We start from the raw sequence: 23,071 nt of genomic DNA, 5'->3' as shown, positions 1-23,071 counted from the left end.
AGATGTGTTTAGTAACTTTATCTGGGTCAGACAAAAGGCATTATTTAGAAGAGATGAAAAACAACTGTCAATGGAAAGTGGAAAGAGTCATGTTAATCTGCAGGAGAACAATTTTGCTTCCTTCCTTACTAAAAATATTAATTAAAAATAATATTTTAAACTCTTTTTTTCATAATTTTGACATCTGAGAATGGTCCCACATACTGCAGAAGATTAATGGGTGGAGAAATGGTTAACTACCCTCTAGGTGTTTGAGCAAGCAGTGCTCTTTGAATCTATTTAAAGTAATTTTGAGAGGAATGTATATTTTAGTATAAGGTAGAAGGGAATTTTTCCTACTTGAAAAATGTAACCTTAGAAAAGTGCATTCTGTCTATCTATAAAATTGATACAGTGATACCTATCACACTGTGGTGTTGTAAGGCTTGCTTACTTAATATATGTAAAGTGCTTTGAGACCCTTGGAAGAGGGTCAAGTGAAGTGCAAAGTATTATTCACATTCATGTTCAATTACTATAAATTGTGTGTTTTTTAATCTCAGTCTATGTCCTGTTTTACTGATTGGCTGAAGGGGGCTTGCACAAGCATCTAGCTGATTGCTTTTGGGCCCTGTTGAGGAAATTCTTAGCTTTCATCAAAATGAAAAGTTTCTAGCCATCCTTTCTTGCTAAGATAGCCTTAGAGAAGTAAATGAATTGTTCGCTGCAGTTGGCATCAACAAGCAGCTAAGCATTTTCAGCAGGAAACTGGAGTGGGGAAGACCTAAAAATTCCCTTGACATATACTTAAAAGTGAAATGAGTCAATTAAGTTTAGGATATATCTTCTCCCAAATTCTTAGACCAGTCTTGTGTATAGAGGTATGAAAATGATGACCAGGATTAGTTACACTGTGTATATTGAAGCAAGCAGTTTTGAAGATCTAACTAGAAATGCTACAGCTCTCCTTGTTAAAACTCAGATTTAAAAATGCCTTTTTCCCTAATCTTGACAAACTCAGAATTGGATGAAAGTTTTAACACCTTTAGCTTGATTTTAAACAGTGTCTGTATTAGTGGTAAGTAAGGTTTTCAACCGAATTAAGCTAGCTCAGTTGAGCTAACTTAATTAGAAAAAAGGCACCATTTTCCTAGTCTACATGAGGACTCTGAGGCTAGGATTGCTCACTCAGGCCATGCTTCAGGTACACATGTAACTGCTGTGACAGATGAGAACTCCCCTCGCACATAGTTCCTGCACCCCCACCTTGCTGACTGCGCCAAAAGTGTGCGTGTGGGATTTGGGGGAAAGCTGCTGCACCAAATGGGACTCTTGCAGCCTCCTTCTTTCTTCCTGTCAGTGCATGGTCAGTTCTAGCCTCACGTTTCAATAAGTGGCACTGGGAAGAAGTCCTTCAACCCCACACTGCCTGTGGGAAACCCTTGCCTCTTCCTAGTCCCCACACCAACTAAAGGAGACCATGCACAGCCAGAAGACACCCACCCACTGTGAGAATCAAAATAGATCCAGAGTATGAAGCTGAAATGTTGCTAGGGAATGGGAGAAGTATCAAAGTCAAGGCTCCCACAAGCCAGTGGCTCATCACGCTAACGCAGTTAGGCACATCAGTTTCATAGCCAACAGTACACCAGGGAGTGATGTGTCCAGCATCACATCTGACCGTCTTTGAATGTCCTAATCTGATATATCAGGTTCCCATTTTGCAGCTTGGTGAACTGGGAGTGACCTTTCAGTGTGAGATGAAGGGAGACTGAAACCTACAACTTTCAGGATGGAGGTCAAGTGACTTAACCACTCAGCTGCCCCATCTTTAAAAAAGTATGGAGAAGTATGGAGTTTATTAATTTGGGGGGGGGGAAGAGTATTCACACAGGAAATCTCCTATGTATCACCAACTGAGATTCTTTTTTTCAAATCATTCAGTGGCCTGTTTAATGTTTGGTTCAGAACATTAGAACTATCATTCTGGATTAAACCAATGGCCCATCTAGCCCAGTATCCTGTCTCTGACAGTGGCCAGACCAAAGCTTCAGGAGGAACTATATAGAAAAGGGCAGTTGGAGTGATCCATCCCTGTTTTCCCCTCCCTTCTGGCAATCAGAGTTTGAGGTCACCGTGAGCATGGGGTTGCATCCCTGACCATCTTGGCTAATAATAATTGATGGACCTATCTTTCATGAATACACCTAGTTCTTTTTTGAATCCAGTTATACTTTTGGCCATCATAACATCCCACAGCAGTGTGTTTCACAGATTAATTGTGCATTGTATTAAAAAGTAGAAAAAAGGGAATTTTTAGGTCCTCCCCACTCCCCATCCATCCTAAACTTCCTCTTGTTTGTATTAAATGGGCGGCCTATTAATTTCATAGAGTGACCTCTAGTCTTTGTATTGTGGGAAAGGATAAATAACACTTTTCTGTTCACTTTTTCCACACCATTCATGATTTTATAGACCTCTATATAACCCCCTTAATCATCTCTTTTCTAAGATGAGCAGCCCTAATCTTTGTAGTCTCTTCTCATATGGTAGCCATTCCATACCCTGAATCATCTTTATTGCCCTTTTCTGAACCCTTTCCAGTTCCACTCTGTTTATTTTTATATATATCTATATCTTTCTGTATGCCCTCTTTATTTCAATTGCTAGCTTTATATTATGCTATCAGTGTCACACAGTTATAGCATGAAAAATAGATAGGTTACCAACAGGAAAGGGGTTACAGCAACATTCCTACAAAATTTTAGGCACTCTCCTATGTTCTTGCTTACATTTCTCTAGAAAATAAAAGCATATTATGTAAATGCATGAAATCATATAGTTGAAAAGATGCTGTTCATTTAGTTCACCTCCTTCAGTGCTGGTTCATTCCTCGCAGTATACATTAGTTTTTCCAATCAGTTATTTAAATGATTCAAGTGATGTAACTTCTTGGGCTTTTCATTGTCTGTCCCACCTTCTGCTATCACAGGAATTCATTCATGTGCTATATACCCACAAGATCCTAACGTATTATCATTACTTAGCATTCCAGAGGAAGAAAAAAAAATCCTCGCTAATATGCTGTGGAGGGCAATCCCCATATTTAAATGATGCATCTAGTGTTATTTTTACCCAGAGATACCAGACTTGCATATAAGAGACAACAAAATACTGCTGTATAAATAAAAAGAAAAGGAGTACTTGTGGCACCTTAGAGACTAACAAATTTATTTGAGCATAAGCTTTCGTGAGTTACAGCTCACTTCATCGGATGCATTCAGTGAATTTCCACTGAATGCACCCGATGAAGTGAGCTGTAGCTCACAAAAGCTTATGCTCAAATAAATTTGTTAGTCTCTAAGCTGTCACAAGTACTCCTTTTCTTTTTGCGAATACAGACTAACACGGCTGCTACTCTGAAACCTGCTGTATAAATGTTTCTCAAATAGTAGTTGATTCAGAAACTGAATCAGTTGATTCAGAAACTGATTCAGAAACTGATTCAGAAGAGAACTTTTAATGTGTTTAATACTCTGTTTCATGGTATACTTTGTGAAACTCTGTATGATCCAAATTCAAATTTTTTTATTTTAATATTCTTGCTACAGTTTCACATTGCCAACTGCATGTTACAAATTGACTAATATTTTTGTTTGTTCATACTGCAGGATCAAGTCAAAACTGCATTTTGTCAAAAATACAATTATTATTCTCCAATAGTATAAAGGTCAGATAGTTTGTTACACTGAGTTTTTTTATTGGTTTTCTGACTGCTCTTTTATCAAAATGATATAGTGTGTGTGTGTGTGTGGAGAGAGGGGAATTAGACAGAGTGGAGAGAGAGGGGAATTAGACAGAGGAAGGAGCATCTCTGGCCACTTGGAGAAGGGGCCAGATTGATATTTATTAGTGGGTTCAATTTAGTCCTAGCATCTCTCTCTCTCTCTCTCTCTCACTTGCTGAGAATCTTTCTTCCGCTTCCATCCTTGACTTTCCCTTGATGTTAGCCCACCTCTATCATTGTGGGGAAGAAGGGTGGTGGTGGCTCAGAGAAGCAGCTGGGGATGAAACGCCTCAGCATACAGCTCAGAAGTGACTTCATACTGAAAAGCTAGGGAGTAAGGTGAACCAAAGGCATAAAGCTCATTCATTGCACATTGAGGGAACTGGAAAGGGAGTTGGAGACTTCATTTACATTTCTCATTTACTAGCTCAGTGCTGCAGACCCTGTGTGAATGTTTATTTCTTTAAAAACTTTCTTTCCAATAAAATTTATATAGAGTATAATTTCTTATGTTATTTTAAAAACCATTAATTTGTTACCAAGTTTGACCTGACAATATCTCTTTAAAGCTGCTTTGGAAAACTTTTCTTTGATATTGCTGGCTTGTGTTCAGTTAAAAACTCCCATTTAGGTTGCCCCCGTAACACTTTCTGTGCATATAATTCTCAAGTCTTTTATAATGTTAATTTGTTAATTTTTAAAATAATATAGTGAGCTGGACTCTCCTCTTGTACCCTTCTTACCATGGTATAACTCCATTGACTTCAGTGAAGTTACTCCTAATTTATACTGGTGTGGGAAGAAAATCAGGCTGATATTTTTCAAATTGAATTTACTGCTGGTGAAAGATGCTTAGACTCTGAAGGCCTTTGTTCCTCTGCAGAACAGGTTGAGAACAGATAGTGGCAATGCAGTTTTCTCTTGACCATTCCACCATTGTATTATAATCCTGTTCTGGAGGTTCATGTCTAGAGGGAAGAAGGTTATTCAGCTTCTGGGCGCACTAAATTTTTTACCTCTGTCAAGTCAAGACTGCAAAGAAGAGTGCCAATTAGTGCCAATTGTGAGTTTATTATCAGTCCACACAGCAATGGAGGGACCACCAACTCATTTCCCACAGACCACTGAACAGTTGTCAGAGATATTACCTTCATTTACTGTCAGACTGGGCCAGATATGAACCAGCAACACAGAAGTGAAAGATTTCATATACCAATACATTACCAATCTCCTAAATCATCTAGCCCAACTACGATGGATGAACCACTGAAAAAGCATAATTTGGAAGTAGTTTGTGAATAGGTCCATCAGAAATATGCTTCACAGTTTTATATATTCTACACCCAATTAATAAATTAAATATTAGCGTCTTCATATAGATGCAGATTAGTCTGCATATGGAATTGAAAGAGACATGTAGAAATGAAAACGATGTAGGGAATGCACAGTCCTGTCTACCAATAACATTAGGAAGGGGCTATTGACCATTAGTACTACTTCAGGACATATCAGTGTGCACTGAAGAGTCCCTTGCAAATACTTCTCTGCTTTTTCATGATATTCTTTTCATTGTCAGCACCAGTTGTCAACATGTCACATGCAGCTCCCACTCAGTGCAGATTTCCTCCTGTGTTCAACATGAACATATGTTGGTTGTGAAGAAAAGATGTTCAGTTTCACAGTTTATGTGAAATGTAAGAATGTAGAAGGGAGCACTGTGTTCTCAAGATTCTCTCTTAGTGCCAGGAGTTAATGATCCATTGAGCTCTGTAGGTCTCTGTGATCCCTCATGCTAACTATGGCTAAATTAACAAGTTTATTTCCCGCCCCCCGCAATACTGGGAGACAGTATGCAACTATTCAGATTGAACCCCAGCAGGAGGTATAATTATACTTTTTATCTATTAAAGTAGGTCTCCTGATAGCCACTATCTCCAATCAGATTGAGGTTTTTTTAATTTTTATTTAAAGTTGGAAGCTTTTTCCTAACAAGATCCAGTATTGTACTTTTAATTCAGACAGGTAGTCCTTATAACCATTAAAGCATTAATGCCTAAGTAACTTCAAGAAATATTTATCTTTCAATTAAACATCAAAGTCTAGTCTGCAATGATAATCTCAGGACACAGTAGTCATGGCTCGTCTATTGAGATCTGTTAGATGGCCACATAGTCATCAATACATAAATTCACCAAATTCTGCATATTGGTCATCCAATCTTAGTTGGTCTGGTCCCTTGGTATAACTAAAGGTATGTCTGTACAATGCCATGCCCAAGATAGTCTACCTTAGCAAGTTGAATCTAGTGTGGATAACAGTAACAGTGAAGAAGTGCAGTGTAGGTTTCAGCACAGGTAGTACAAGCCCAGCAAGGACCCTTTAAATATTAAAACTACAATAGCTTTCTTCAAATCCTCTGTAACTTTGCTAGTGTTCCAAGACTTGAAAATGAAAAATAAAAGTAACGATCCATAGAGCTTCCTTGCCAGTTCTTTTAAAACTCTTGGACGCAAGTTATTTAGATCTCATGATTTATAATAGCTTCTGTTTTAACATCATTCTAAGTTACTGTTGGAGTGGAAAATATTTCATCATCATCATACAATTTAAATACATCATCTGTTTTTTGCTCAAATACAGAGCAGAATTATTTATTGAAAACTTCTGCTTTATTATTGACAGTTCTATCATGTACATCTAGTAATGGATCAATACCACCATTAGCATTATTTTGTTCCTAATATACTTTAAAAATTCACTGTTTTGTCTTTAACTCTGCTGGTCACAGATTTCTACTAATGTGTGTTTGCTTCCTTATCAATTTTCTATACTTCCTAGCTTCTAATGTATATTAATTGCTATCAACTTCCCCTTTTTTCCATTTGATAGATTTTGTTTTTAAATTTTATATAGTTGCTTTCACTTCCCATCAAAGCCAAGCTGGTGTTTTAACCAGTGTAGCCTTCTTTCTTGATTATGGGATTGTGGCTTTTTGTGCATCTTATAAAATGTTCTTAAACAATTAACAACTAGTTTGCAATTCTTTCTGTTTAAATGTATTTGTCCAGGTGATTTAGCTCATAATTGTGTTAAACTTTGTGTGAAATTGGCCTCTTTAAAGCACCCAATATATATATTACTGGTTTGAACTTTATTCTCTTTGGATGTGACAAATGTAATCAAATCATAATCACTTGCATCTTAGTAACCACTATTTTTTAGTTTCAGAGATCAGTTCTTTTTTATCTGTCAATATGAACAGGTCTAATATAGCATTTCCCTTATTGGATGCAACACTTCTTGAGTTAGCAAAAAGAAAAGGAGTACTTGTGGCACCTTACAGACTAACCAATTTATTTGAGCATAAGCTTTCGTGAGCTACAGCTCACTTCATCGGATGCATACAGTGGAAAACACAGAAGATGTTCTTATACATACAAACTATGAAAAAATGGGTGTTTACCACTACAAAAGGTTTTCTCTCCCCCCACCCCACTCTCCTGCTGGTAATAGCTTATCTAAAGTGATCACTCTCCTTACAATGTGTATGATAATCAAGGTGGGCCATTTCCAGCACAAATCCAGGGTTTAACAAGAACGTCGGGGGGGGGGGGGTTGTAGGAAAAAACAAGGGGAAATAGGTTACCTTGCATAATGACTTAGCCACTCCCAGTCTCTATTCAAGCCTAAGTTAATTGTATACAATTTGCAAATGAATTCCAGTTCAACAGTCTCTCGCTGGAGTCTGGTTTTGAAGTTTTTCTGTTGTAATATCGCAACTTTCATGTCTGTAATCGCGTGACCAGAGAGATTGACATGTTCTCCGTCTGGTTTATGAATGTTATAATTCTTGACATCTGATTTGTGTCCATTTATTCTTTTACGTAGAGACTGTAAAAATGTAGAGACTGTCCAGTTTGACCAATGTACATGGCAGAGGGGCATTGCTGGCACATGATGGCATATATCACATTGGTAGATGTGCAGGTGAACGAGCCTCTGATAGTGTGGCTGATGTTATTAGGCCCTGTGATGGTGTCCCCTGAATAGATATGTGGGCACAGTTGGCAACGGGCTTTGTTGCAAGGATAGGTTCCTGGGTTAGTGGTTCTGTTGTGTGGTATGTGGTTGCTGATGAGTATTTGCTTCAGGTTTGGGGGCTGTCTGTAGGCAAGGACTGGCCTGTCTCCCAAGATTTGTGAGAGTGTTGGGTCATCCTTCAGGATAGGTTGTAGATCCTTAATAATGCGTTGGAGGGGTTTTAGTTTACAACAGAAAAACTTCAAAACCAGACTCCAGCGAGAGACTGTTGAATTGGAATTCATTTGCAAATTGGGTACAAATTAACTTAGGCTCACGAAAGCTGATGCTCAAATAAATTGGTTAGTCTCTAAGGTGCTACAAGTCCTCCTTTTCTTTTTGCGAATACAGACTAACACGGCTGTTACTCTGATTCTTGAGTTAGGAAATTGTCATATATATATATATATTTCTTAGAAATTCCAAGAATGTTTTAGTACTGGCAGCATGAGAATTCCAGTGTGTGTCACTCAAATTGAATGACAGTAGTTCCTACAGGCCCCAGTTATGAATTGGGGCCCCTTTGTGATAGACACTATGCAAACACAGTAATGCAGGTAGGTATAGCCATTTCCCACACCATTCTGCTACTGTACCTCAAAAGTAACTTGTGATACCCCTGTCATGGCTCCCATAAATGGAAAATGCAAGCTGTAATTGCATGGAATTTTGTGGTGTGTACACTAGCAGCTATGTTGAGACCATCAGACTCATTTAATTTGTAATCTGAACTGATTTAAATCCATGTCCCAAGTGGTTAACTGAGTATGTCACATAGACCCTGAGGACTTAACGAATTTGATGTACTTTTTTTACTGTACTTTTTAGAATGTACACATCTATACTGCTCAAATAAAACACATTATGAACTTTAAAAGTGTATGATTTGGTAATGTCTTGTTTTTCTTTTACTGTTTTGCTTTTTAATATGGAGACATTTATTAAAAATATTATACTTCATATGCAGAACAAAATTACTCACTACATGGAAATGAGAGAGGGAAAAACAATGAATTTGAACTTTACATGAAGTAATGAGATTTTCATTGCTGATAAAAGTAACAGCATTATATGCTAGCAAGTTGAATCCTGCTGTGCGGCAACATTTGATTTACATTTGCAAACATGTGGGAAAGGATGCTAACTGGAGTAGTTTTCAGAGTAGCAGCCATGTTAGTCTGTATCCGCAAAAAGAAAAGGCGTACTGATGGCACCTTAGAGACTAACCAATTTATTTGAGCATAAGCTTTCATGAGCTATAGCTCACTTCATCAGATGCATCAGGAGTAGGTGACTGAACAAAGATTAAATTAAATTCATCATTTGCGTGTGAATTCCTTTGCTTTATGCCTGAGTATATTTATTTGACTATTTTGTATTTGTTTTTTAAATTTGATTTAATAATTAACAAGTAGAAATCTTTTGAGTGTCTCAGTTACTTTTTTCTGTAAAGTAATGGACATAATAGACATTTGAAAAAAGCTTTGAGGATTTTTAAATGAGAAACTTATGTATTATGCAATGTTTTCTTTTAAATTTAATATTATATGGGCCCAGTCTTGCATCCCTTAGTTAGGCAAAAATCCCATTGAAATCAACTTAAGTTTTGCATGAGAGAGGACTGTAAATTCAGACCTTTTAGCAGAACCAGCCTTACTTATTTTTAAACAGTGTGAGAATCTTCTAAGGGTGTCAGGTTTCAGAGTGTTAGTCTGTATCAGCAAAAAGAACAAGGAGTACTTGTGACACCTTAGAGACTCACAAATTTATTTGAGCGTAAGCTTTCGTGGGCTAAAACGCATCATAGGATCTAATCACATCAGCCACACCATCAAGGGCTCGTTCACCTGCACATCTGTCAATGTGATATATGCCATCATGTGCCAGCAGTGCCCCTCTGCCATCAACATTGGCCAAACCGGACAGTCTCTACGCAAAAGAATAAATGGACACGAATCAGACGTCAAGAATTATAAATTCAAAAACCAGTTGGAGAACACTTCAGCCTCTCTGGGCACTCAATTACAGACCTTAAAGTGGCAATTCTTCAACAAAAAAACCTTCAAAAACAGACTCCAATGAGAGACTGCAGAACTGGAATTAATTTGCAAACTGGACACCATCAAATTAGGCTTGAATAAAGACTGGGAGTGGATGGGTCATTACACAAACTAAAAACTATTTCCCCATGATAATTTTTCCCCTACTGTTACTCACACCTTCTTGTCAACTATTTGAAATGGCCATCCTGATTATCACTACAAAAGTTTTTTGTCTCCTGCTGATAATAGCCCACCTTCATTGAGCTGTCTCGTTAGAGTTGGTATGGCAACTCCCATCTTTTCATGTTCTCTGAAATGTTCCTACTGTATTTTCCACTCCATGCATCTGATGAAGTGGGTTTTAGCCCACAAAAGCTTATGCCCAAATAAAGTTGTTAGTCTCTAAGGTGCCACAAGTACTCCTGGTTCTTTTTGCTAAGGGTGTCAGTTTCTTCAGTTCTCATTCTCCATCACTTCCTCAAGATGAGCCTCTCTCTCTCACCTCATCAAACTTTTAAAAAGAGAAACATTTTTTGTTAGTGTCTCATGATCCCACTACTACAGAGGCCAAGGGATAAGGGACATTATGAGTGACTGTGCTGTTCTCATGTCTCTTGTACCCTTCTGCCCTTTTAATATTTTCTGTGCAAATGCAATTTCTTGTAGATATACATTTTTTCAATTTTTTTTGCTAAAGAAGTGTTCTTCATTCATGAATAGCTTCAAGTCAGAGCACAAGCAAGATTTAGATCAGCAGTTCTCAAACTGTGGGTCAAGACCTCAAAGTGGCTGGCATTAAACTTGCTGAGGCCTGGGGCTGAAGCCCAAGTCCCACCGTCTGGGGGCTGAAGCCCAAGCGCTTCAGCCCTGGGTGGTGGGGTTCAGGTTACAGGCCATCCGCTTGAGGCTGAAGCCCTTGGGCATCTGCTTTGGACTCCGCCCTGGACAGTTGGGCTTTGGCTCTGGCCCCCTACGCTGCGAGGTGGGACTCGGGCAGACTCAGACTTCAGTCTCAAATTTCATTCATGATATTTAGGAAGCTCTTCAAGGCTTTACTTTGGGTTTTTCTTATTCTGTTTCAGCTGTGTCTTCATTGCCAAAAAAGGTATTGTTTTTTACAGCAAGATAACTAACTTCTGTTACTTATCTCACAGTAAAATCCTAGCAGCAACAAGGCACAAGCGGCGATGTTTATCACAATGTAGCTAGACAAGGTCAATGCTATATCTCCCACCTGCATAGGAGCTCTCTTAAGCTTGGTCTACACTGTACAGTTTTGTCGACAAAGTCAGGTTTGTTTGACACAACGGTGGAGGAGTATGCACACTAATGCTCCTCTCACTGATTAACTTTCCTGCTAAGCCGACATAAAACCACCTCAATGAGCGGCATAAAGCTTTTTGCGACAAAGTTAGAGCAACGCAGTATCAGTGTAGACACTACACTTGCTTATGTCTCCCTAAGTGGCCTCCAGGAGGTGTCTCACAATGCCCATCATGACTGTTCTAGTGAGCAGTTTCTGCTCCGCTGCACTGCAGCCAGGTACACAGGCATGCGCCCCTGTCCTCTTAAATTTTTGAAATTTCACTTCCTGTTTGCTCAGCATGGACAGCTCACATTTCATCTTCCCAGCTGACCATGCTGGCTTTCTGCAGTAAATGGGCTCCAGCATGGAGTACGCTGAGTTGCTGAATATGTTGGGTTTATGGGGAGAGGAGGATGTGCAGTCGCAGCTCTGATCCAGCTGTAGAAACTTTGATACCTACAAGCAGATTTCTCAACCGTGCCACGAGCAGGGGCACAAAAGCGACACGCAGCAGTGCCATACTAAGATCAAGGAGTTGAGGCAAGAGATGCCAACCATTGCTCTGGTGTGGCACCAAAAACATGCTGCTTCTACAAGGAGCTGCATGCTATCCTCAGCAGAGACCCCACCTCCATCACCAAGAGCCCCATGAGTACTTCTGGGGGACCGGAGGCAGTGGAGGATGAAGTGGTGGATGAGAAGCTTGAGTTGGAGGAGGATGTGGGACAGGCAGCAGGCTCATCCGGTGGCATGGTGAGCCAGGACCTCTTTTGGACTCCGGAGGAGTCTAGCTAGTCCCAGCAGTCTGGCTCTGGCATGTCTGAAGCAGAAAAGGGGAGTTCTGGTAACTACTCATTTTTCTTTGATAGTGTACAATTACATCAGGTAGAGGTGCCTTTATTTTGTTACATGGTGCACATGGGAGAAGGGATGGAAATTAACAATACCAGGTGCTGTTTACATCTGCTTTGTATTCCCCTGTGCAGCTATTCAGTGGGGGCCCTGTGGAAAAGTTTGTTAATGCACACCGAGATGTCCCGGGAATCCTACATAGAGATCTCTAGGAAACTTTCCTGCATATACTTTACAATCCTTAGATGAAGGTTCCTTGGCGGAGCTGCTTTATTTCTTCCCCCAATGTAGGCAATTTTGCTGCTCCAATCAGTCATTACTTCTGGAGAAACCAAATTGCACACAGGCAGGCAGCATACAGACCAGGTCTGAAACTTCACACGTGCAGGAGACGCAGCCTTGCATCTTCGGTTACCCTCAGTAGTGTGATTTCAGCTTCGATTGCCCCTGCCTGTGGAAAACGGTGCCAGTATTCAGAATAATGTTCCAAGGCACTTGTATTGATCCCACCCAGACTTTTTGTCCCATCTTGCATCCCTCCTCCTCCTCCCCCTCCTCTGGGCCAAACTCACCATGTTTAGAGCTCTAGCCGAGCTATTTGCTTGCCAAGGGAAAGTGAGAAAGAAGTGTATGTAACTTCTATGATTCAAGACTGTGAGTGCACACACAATACTGACTCTGTGCATTGTTTCTTTTGCTTCTGTAGATATACACCTTGAGGGCCAGCTCCTACACACTAGTGGAACCCCTCAGTCTGATAAGGAGGCAAATGAGGAGGAGTAAGGAGGGCATGTTTCAGGAATTGCTGCCATCATCAGATCAGGCCAGTAGCAAGCACAGGGCGTGAAGAGAGACAATCAATGAGAACGTACACATGGATAGCCAGGAGAGGAGACTGGGTCAGGAGAGGATAATAAAGCTCCTGGAGGACCAATCAGAGATGCCAAGGTCCATGATTGTGCTGCAGGTAGAACACATTCATGCTTGACTCCCCTGCAGTCCATACAGAACTGCCATCCTTGCCCTCCCCAAACTCCCTCCACACTTTCCTTCCGTGTTCCCGGCCCATTGTAGTACCTCTTGCACTCCACCCCAGGGGCACTTTCCATAATGACAGCTGGACTTGCATGCAGTGGTGAGATCCGCACTTCAGAGAGAGCTGCTCACTGTCATGTCCCTTGTAAGAAATGTTAATCTGTGTATTGCTGTTTAATAAAAATTGAGTTTTACAAAGACAGTGATTCTTTATTTGTGACCTACACAGGGTGATTACCACTGTTTGAATTTCTGTTGCAATCACCATATTTACAGACTACAATTAATGCTCAGGCAGGACTCATTACAGGGGTCATTCAAGGTGGCGAGTAAACAATGCCAAGCTCAGTTCTTTACAAAAAGACACATTACTGAGGCTCATTGTCAAAATGCTGCTTCAAAGCCTCCCTAATTCAAATAGCTCCCCACTGAGCCCCTTTAATAGCCTTGGTGTCTGGCTGCTCAAAATCAGCCACTAGGTTGATCCACCTCAGTGCTCTACCCCAGGGAAACTTTCCCTCCTTGGCTTCGCAAATGGTATGCAGAGCACAGCAGGCTGCTCTGACTATGGGACTATTTTCCTCACTGAGGTCTAATCTGCCAAAAAGGCAGTGCCAGCAACCCTTTAATCTGCCAAACGCTCATACTGTGGTCATTCTGTACCTGCTGAGCCTGTTGTTGAAGTGCCCCTTGCTGCTGTCAAGGTTTCCGGTGTATGGCTTCATCAGCCATGGGAGTAAAGGATAGGCTGGGTCTCCCAGGATCACTGTGGGCATTTCCACGTCACCCTAAACTTCTGGTCTGTAAAGAAAGTCCCTGCATGCAGCTTTCTATACAGTCCAGAGTTTCTGAAGATGCATGTGTCATGCACCTTCCCTGACCAGCCTGTGTTGATGTCAGTGAAATGACCCCAGTGATCCACCAGCACCTGCAATACCATAGAGAAGTAGCCCTTTCCATTGACGTACTCCGTCACAAGGTGATCTGGGGCTAAAATTGGGTTACATGTGCCAATCTATTGTCCCATTGTAGTTAGGGAATCCCATTGCTACAAAGTCATCTACTATTTCCCATGCATTTCCCAGAATCACAGTTCTTAGTAGCAGGAGGAGATTAATGGTCCTGCACACTCGCATCACTGCAACCCTGCTGGTGGACTTCTTTCCAGACCAGAAGATTAGGGGGATGTGGAATAGGGGATGTGGAAAAAAGCACCGACTGGCGGGATTGGATTGTGATGTAAGTATGGGATGACAAGCAGTGGCTGCACAACTTTCGTATGCGCAAAGCCACCTTCCTTGAAGTGTGTGTGGAGTTCGCCCCCACCCTGTGGCTCAAGGACACCAAAATGAGAGCTGCCCTACTGGTGGAAAAGCAAGTAGTGATCACTGTGTGAAAGCTGGCAACTCCAGACTGCTACCAGTTTGTGCTTTTTTCCTGAGCCCGATAATGATGGTCCACTGTGTGCAGCTGCTCTCTGAATGCCAACATCAGTCTTGAATTGTTTCTTTCCTTCTGGCTCCCCTCACCAGGTACAGCAACTGCAGACTTGCTGGAGTGACTGCATTTAGGGTTTGTCTGCACTGTAGAGTTAATCCAAGTTTCATTCCCACACAAAACCCCTTGAGTGTGGTGGTGCTTTTAATTTGAGCTGGCTACAACTCATGTTAGCACCACTTGTTAACTGCTAATCCAATCACTGTGCAGCTCAGGTATAGTTTTGCAGTGTGGCCACTCTTAGGGCTTTTCTACACTGGCAATTTACAGCGCTGCAACTTTCTTGATCAGGACTGTGAAAAACACCCCCCTGAGCGCAGCAAGCTTCAGCGCTGTAAAGCGCCAGTGTAGACAGTGCACCAGCGCTGGGATCTACGCCCCTCGTTGAGGTGTTTTTTTAGAGCCCTGGGAGAGCTCTCTCCCAGCGCTGCGCTGCGACCACACAAGCCATGTTAAAGCGCTGCCGGGGCAGCGCTTTAGCATTGTCAGTGTAGACTAGCCCTTACTCAAGCTATGTTAGATTGAGAGGAGTTAACTTGAGTGTAGAATACTCAAGTTAACTGCAGTGAAGACAGAGCCCTAGGGCTTATCTTCACTGCAATAGTTAGGAGGAAGTGAAGAGGCAGTGGAGTGAGAAGAAGGAAAGGAAACAAGAAAGTGTGTGTGTGTGTTTGTCCCAGGAGTCTTGATAATTATATTCTAAGTTTCCTTCCTGCCCCTGGATTGTCATCTCTTGCTTTGCAGTCTCTGTCTTAAAATCCTCAAGGTGGGGACTAGTACCATAGTTTCATTATTTGGTTCTAAAGTGCCACTGTGATAGAGCACAGATCCTGAGAGAAGGAAGTGCTTTATATAGCTTAGAAATGACTTTACCAGCTGGTTAAGGAGACGTATTGATGCAATATACTCCAATGGTGTCTCATTATGATCTTTCAACTCCATCTCAAAGTCAGTAGTTCTCTGGTCCAGAAATCAGTTGGCTTCATTTGCTGAAGGAAAAAAAAATACATAAATGTATATTAATCATGGCTGATCTTTAGTTAAGGTGGAAACATTAAAACACAGTTCCAATTCACAAAAAGAAAAGGAGTACTTGTGGCACCTTAGAGACTAACCAATTTATTTGAGCATGAGCTTTCGTGAGCTACAGCTCACTTCATCGGATGCATACTGTGGAAACTGCAGAAGACATTATATACACACAGAGACCATGAAACAATACCTCCTCCCACCCCACTGTCCTGCTGGTAATAGCTTATCTAAAGTGATCATCAAGTTGGGCCATTTCCAGCACAAATCCAGGTTTTCTCACCTTCCGCCCCCCCCCCACACAAACTCACTCTCCGGCTGGTAATAGCCCATCCAAAGTGACCACTCTCTTCACAATGTGTAGGGCTAAGATAGATAAGCTATTACCAGCAGGACAGTGGGGTGGGGCTGCCCTGGGGCTATGGTTGAAAGAGAGAACTCCCCCCCCCCAGCTCTCCCCACAGCAGCATCTGGTCTGGCAGGAGAGGTGCCTCTCCCTGCTGCTGGGGCTGCTCTGGGGCTGGGGCCACAGGATAAGCGCCTCTCCCCTGGCCCTGACAGGTCTGGGGCTGGGCTGGGTTGGGGCACCTCTTCCCCATCCTCTGCAGATTCGCCGGGGCTTGGCTGGGGCCAGGGGAGGATCTCCTTTCCCCCCGTCCGCAGCAGGTCAAGGGGGGCTGGGCTGCGGCCAGGGCACCTCTCCCCTCATCCGCGGCAGGGCAGGGGGCTGGGGCACCTCTCCCTTCATCCAGGGCAGGGGGCTGGGCTGGGCTGGGGCCAGGGGAGGTGTGTCTCTCCTCGGCAGGTCTGTCTGCAGTCCGGGCTGCAATGGGCTCCGCATCCCTCACAGGTGGCCCGGAGGAACGGCAGCAGAGGTGGGCTGCTTTCCAACTCCTGGCAGGCAGTCGGCAGCTTCTGCCTGCCGGTGATGGAGGAAGGGGGCGGAGAGAGGAGCCCTCACCCGGCCAACTGAGAGTAGCGCTGGGGTGGGAGCATAGAGAAGCTCTGGGCCGGTGGGCCCATAGGAGCACGAGGGCAGGTCCGGAGAGGAGCCAAGGGCCTCAGCGTAAGTGAAGTGGAGCGCTGGGCGGGCCATGAGGCCCCTGCTGAGCATGGGCCCAGTTCCATTATAAACCCGGTACTGGCCGGGCCGGGCTGGGGGAGGAGCGCCGCAGCAGGTCCAGGGCTGGGGGAGAAGCTAATGTAGTGCCAATCTTTAAAAAAGGGAAGAAGGAGGATCCTGGGAACTACAGGCCAGTCAGCCTCACCTCAGTCCCTGGAAAAATCATGGAGCAGGTCCTCAAAGAATCAATCCTGAAGCACTTGCATGAGAGGAAAGTGATCAGGAACAGCCAGCATGGATTCACCAAGGGAAGGTCATGCCTGACTAATCTAATCGCCTTTTATGATGAGATTACTGGTTCTGTGGATGAAGGGAGAGCAGTGGATGTATTGTTTCTTGACTTTAGCAAAGCTTTTGACACGGTCTCCCACAGTATTCTTGTCAGCAAGTTAAGGAAGTATGGGCTGGATGAATGCACTATAAGGTGGGTAGAAAGCTGGCTAGATTGTCGGGCTCAACGGGTAGTGATCAATGGCTCCATGTCTAGTTGGCAGCCGGTATCAAGTGGAGTGCCCCAAGGGTCGGTCCTGAGGCCAGTTTTGTTCAATATCTTCATAAATGATCTGGAGGATGGTGTGGATTGCACTCTCAGCAAATTTGCGGATGATACTAAACTGGGAGGAGTGGTAGATACGCTGGAGGGGAGGGATAGGAAAAACTTTTTCACTAAGAGGGTGGTGAAACACTGGAATGCGTTACCTAGGGAGGTGGTAGAATCTCCTTCCTTAGAGGTTTTTAAGGTCAGGCTTGACAAAGCCCTGACTGGGATGATTTAACTGGGAATTGGTCCTGCTTCGAGCAGGGGGTTGGACTAGATGACCTTCTGGGGTCCCTTCCAACCCTGATATTCTATGATTCTATGAAGCATCTCTCCCCGTTGCAGCCCTGAGCGCCTGTGCGGCGCTTAATGGGCTGCTGCGTGGCCACGCAGTTTAGAGGGAATTTAGTGGCGGGAATAATCTGAAATTTAATCCTTTTGATATCAATACCATTGGTCATCCTCAGTGCCCTCAGAACACACTTATAGAGAAAGAGAGAACATCGGACAAAAACAGTTCTCATAAAATTTTGCTTGTTTTTTAAAGGGGCACTGTTAAGCAACACAGGCTCAAACTCTAGGTTTGGTTTAAAAAATAAATGGGGATGGAGAGGAATTGTTTTACAAAAAATTATGATTAACAGAAAACAATCAGTGTGGGGTTGCTTAGGTTTTTTCCAGCCTAGCAGGAAATGTTCCCCTGCAGTGCTTGGGTTTCAAACACAACAACATTGTGCTCAGGAATGAGAACCAAAAAGTGCAATTGACTACATAATAATGTGAAATTGACCAATTTGATTTCATTTTCCCTAGCTGAGTGAAATTCAGAAAGTAGGTGAACAGAACAAATGGAGATAAGTACATTGGATTTTATACATTTTTGGAGTTTCATTTTTGTCATGTTGATAGTAGAGTTACAGATTTTTTAATTTTTTAATTTTAACAGTCTCTATCTAGTAGACTTCTGACAGCTATGCAGTTAAACTTTGTACTAAGCTTTAAATCATGTTGTATACTGCATGATAAAGACATGATTTTGGGTTTGATATCCTTAGTTTTTAATTCAGAATTGCTGTAGCTTTTCAGTAATATTATTTTGGTCAAAAACATATTAGTTGTGACAAAGAAAACCTGTACAAATGAGTTTAATATGAAATTTCCTTTCAGAGTCTAACTATTCTTTCGGACCTCTATAGCTAAAGAACCATAGTAATGAAAAATGAGACTCAACACGTTTTAGGGTTGCCAACCCTCCAGGATTGTTTTGGAGTCTCCAGAAATCGAAGATTAGTCTTTAATTAAAGATTATGTCATATGATGAAACCTTCAAGAACACATCCAAGCAAAATTGGCAAACCTAATTTTCATACTATTTTACAAAATATTATTAATATAGAATATTGTTAATTACAAAAGTATTATTCTTATTTGTCATAGCATAATTTAGATCCAAATGCCGCCTTTTGTTTGTAGGGATAGGACAGGATGCTGAAAGGGCAGGAAGAGAGTGAGACTTGAAGCCCAACTTGCTGAAGATGTAGTCTAGAGCTCCATTCTAGAGACAGTTGTTCTCTTTGGTGAACCTCCTGTCAGGTGTGAGGAAAATCTTAATTCTAATATACTTTTTCATGTACAAACATGTTTTAGACTGTATTACCCATATAACTATATAAAGAGTACATCTTCAACTAGCTGAGGTCAGAGCTGATGTTTGGCATTTGAGTGTGATAGTGAGAAATTGGAAGTGTACATTGTAAGTAGTGCTATTGCGGAACTGAAAGTGAATTTGCAGTGGAACTATGGACTTGAGTGTGATATTTGGCTAAAGATATGTGAGCTAATACTGCTGTGGATCTTAATGTTGGCGTAACTAGTTATTTTCTCTTATTTTTAGTGATTATCTTGCTGGGAAATGCACTTGAAAAATCTTAATTCTAAATTGAGGATTATTTTACTGGGTATATAGTACTAAGGAAGAAATCTTTACACTGTAGACTTGTGTGAAAGACCTCCTGTCCATTTTCAGGCCGTCTTCTTCCTCAGGGCTCAGATTCCCTGAGTTTATTAAACAGAACAGAATATTTCTAAGTAGTCCAATTTTCCATTTAGGTTCCAAATCTTTACTATTTATTTATTTATTTGACTGATGATTATGCTGTCACTGCCTTGTAAGATGGACAGATGACATAAATGCTACAAGATATTGGGAGCTTAAAAATAATTTATTTGTAGACAAACATGTTTCTTTACATCTACAACGCTTTTGATTATTAACAGTACAAGAATTTTAAAAATCCAATTTACTTGTTACTATGGAAGCTATTTATTTAAATAAAAAACAACATATTCCACTTAGGCTTCTTTGTGCTACAATGTTTGGTTTTGAACATATCAGGGGCACGGTTGTTTGTTTAAAAATAAAATTGGTTATATTGATACTGGACTTTCATTTTTAAAAGATAGAAGCATTTGTATAGGTCAGTGGTTCTCAAACTTTAGCAAGCCGAGGATCCCCATTTTGATTTAAACATTTTTGGGGATCCCCAAATTCCCCACTCAGCTCCAGGTCCCGCACCCACTCCATCCCTTCCCCAAAGCCCCACCCCACCCCACCCCTGCTCCACCCTTGCCGCTCCTCTTCCCCACCTCTTTCTGCCCCCTTCCCCAAGGATGCCCTATCTCCGCTCCTCCTCCTCTCTCCCAGCGCCTCCTGCACGCTGCTGAACAGCTGTTCCCTGGCGTGCAGGAGGCACTGGGATGGAGGTGGAGGAGTTGAGCGAGGTGGAGAAGTTGATCAGCGGGTCTCGTGGATCCCCTGGAGTACCCTCGCAGACCCCCAGGGGTCCACAGACCCCAGTTTGAGAAACGCTAGTATAAGTCTTAGGTTTTCTGAAAGATTGTTCCTACAAAATATGAATTTGGGGCTAAATTTGAACTGACTACATCTCTTGCCCACAATGGTCAGGACATATAATTCATCTCCCTAATCATAACAGTAACACAGAAATAATCCATAGTCAACTCAAAGGTGTCTTGCTCCATGCCTTCAAAGTCAGTAGACTGAAGTTCTGGTGAACAGTAAGAGGAAGTACGTTCAGCAACTGGAGATGTTCCACTTAAGCATACCATGTCTAGTCCTAAAGAGTGTAATTTCTAGCATTGAAAATTTGACATTTTTTTATAGTGAGAAGTTTTTTCCTCAAAACTAGTGCAAGAAGTAGAATCTGTGGATTTTTAGTTGTGCAAATAGTAACACTATATAACTCTTTTATTTATATATGTAGAATAAATCACTTAACTGTGCAGTTGAAAGATAAACAAAATGAACTACAAAATCTGAATGAGGCCTTGAGATGCTTTCAAGAAGAGAAGGAAGTTGCACATAAAAAGTTGCAGCTGTTCAGGTAAGAATTCCTAAAAGGCAATGTGTTAGATCTTTCTTCTGTGAAAAAATGTATAGTACAATCAGTTAACAGGATTTGTCAACAGAATTATAGAATGACAAGGAAAATAGGGCAAATGAAAAAAGTTTGGAAACATTTCAATGTTTGTTTTTCAGAACATAGTAAAATAATATTGTGTTAACAAATACAATTTGGTCATTTTCCAATTGTATTATTGACAATTTTGTCATTAATCTCAATAGAATAAATGATCAACAGAGTTAAAGTTCTTGTGATACAGTAGAACATGGAATGCAGCTGCAGTACTGTATTTCTTATAGCTGGTTGCAAAGAAAGACTTTTAGCTGGTACACAAATATATATAATCTGAAAACTTTTCCTTTATATTCTAAAGCCATGAAAAAGAATCACAGAATATCCATTTGTCCAATCAAAAATTGTCTTCAATTTTACATAAATGAGGGAGGGAGAAATATTTTGATGTGTTGTGAAGACTGTGTTAAATGTTTAAACATCTTCAATATATTGAATAATTGTAACATAAAATACGACGGAAGGGAAAGTTATTAGTAGTTTTTCTTGGTAAAGCCACAATTTGAAAATATCTTCCCAGACGTTTTTATTTGCTTTTTAAAGAAATGATTGATCTTGTAAATATTTTTCTCTTTTTTGCAGAAAAAGATTGGAGAACCATCGGTTAACTCTAAACAAGACTCTTTCATTACTTCTCTTTATTAGAAGAGAGCTAGTCAGTATTAAAGAAGTTGTATCTAATAAGCTAGACAACTGGACTGTACTGAAAGAAGAGATTTTTCTACAAATAAAAACTATAAGTAAAGCCGCATCAACAGGTAAATCATCAACTTGCAATAATATGTGAGTAGTATACATCTTGATAGTACTCATCAGCATATATTCTTTGACAGGTTTCCATGCCCTGTTTATGGTTTATGTCCTGCACTCTGTTTTTGGTCGTGTACACGTTTGGCACCGTCTGCCATTTTGAATTTTTTTTATTATTCTTTTATTTTTGGATGGGAAATGTTGTGTGCTTGTGTTTTGACATGCTTGGCTGGGTTTTGTGAGAGAATTTTAAAGAAAAAGAATTTTAAAAAAAATAAAGATTGGTGAGGTTTATGAAGGAGAGAGGGTATTTTTGCGAGCAGTGGTTTTAAAATTGGGAACCTAGACACTACGGGCATGTCCTTTTACAAGACACCTGGAGACACCAAGAAGCCCAAATTGTTTTTGGGTGCCCCTGATTGTGTTCAGAAGGATGACCCATTTACACTTATTTTGCTAAAGAAACAGTGCTGACGTTGAACCCCATGTTTCAGCCTGAAACTGAACCGAAGAAACAGGAAGAATTTATGGGGTCATCGCCAGTTGTAAAAGAGGAAAAGAATTGCATGCAAAAAAAAAAATTTAAAACCACAGCTCACAAAAATACACGGTTTTATACACATGGTCAGATGCTCATTGGCTAGAGTTTTATTCAAATAATCCACTCCGCAATAGCCTGTTTCTGGAAGGAGGTGGTGGCTCTTGTTTTAAAATCTTGGTATGATAGGATTGGTTCGAAAGAATGCATTCTATGACATAGCTGTAGAACAGCTTCTGATTGCTTCAGCATAGTTTCCTCCCAAGGCTCTCCGCCCAGAACAGCTATCATTTCACTACCGGCAGTCCTTGGGGTAGGATGCTTCACTCTGTATGTGTTCAGTGACACAGACTCTCTTGTTGCTTTATTCTTTCTTTTTTCTCTAAAGTCCTTTCTTCTTTTCCCCGTGCTTATTTTTTCCTCTCTCTCTATTTTTGATAACCTTTTTACTCTCCTTCAAACTGTTTTCTTTAAAACCCTCTCTCCTTAATAAACCTAACCAAAAATCTTTCTTTTCTTTAATAACTAACCTCTACCCTTTAAAAACCTCTCTCCTTACTAAACCTAACCAAACAATCTTTATTTTTTGAACTCCTTTTCTTTAAGTTCTCTCACAAAGCCCAGCCAAGCATGTCAAAACACAGGCACACAACATTTCCCATCCAAAAATAAGAAAATGATTTTAAAAAATTTCAAAATGGCGGATGGCGTCAAATGTGTGCATGTCCAAAAACAGAAATGGAAGGCGGGACATAAACCCTAAAGGGGCATGGAAACCTGTAAAAGAATACATGGTGATGAGTACTTTTGAGCTGTATAGTACTTTTTCGGTAAGATATTTCAATTTTTGGATTATGAGTATAAAACTGTAAACGAAAATTGCAGAAGATAGGCAACTGGGATGGCCCATGGGATATGTGATGTGATAGACTTTCAGTTGTGGATCTTAATGTGGCCCAGGCAGAAGTGTCTGAAATATATGTTGGCTCTTTGTGGTCTATGTGAAAGGAGTTGAACT

The 23,071-nt window shown here is 41.1% G+C and overlaps 1 protein-coding gene across 1 annotated transcript in view; it reads left to right on the top strand.

Annotated features, from left to right (window-relative positions):
• LEKR1 (leucine, glutamate and lysine rich 1) overlaps positions 1-23,071 on the top strand; it is a 122,534-nt gene that overhangs the window by 24,297 nt on the left and 75,166 nt on the right. Inside the window, exons 4-5 of the mRNA XM_084638695.1 lie at positions 20,553-20,672; positions 21,348-21,523. Of these exons, the coding sequence (XP_084494821.1) occupies positions 20,553-20,672; positions 21,348-21,523 (296 nt within the window). The remainder of the gene's footprint in view (positions 1-20,552; positions 20,673-21,347; positions 21,524-23,071) is intronic.

The sequence above is a fragment of the Lepidochelys olivacea genome (assembly GCF_965140295.1).
Source record: "Lepidochelys olivacea isolate rLepOli2 genome assembly, chromosome: 9".
NCBI classification, from domain to species: domain Eukaryota; kingdom Metazoa; phylum Chordata; order Testudines; family Cheloniidae; genus Lepidochelys; species Lepidochelys olivacea.
Note: the sequence above shows the minus strand (reverse complement) of the source record. Positions and strands in the feature narration are given on the sequence as shown.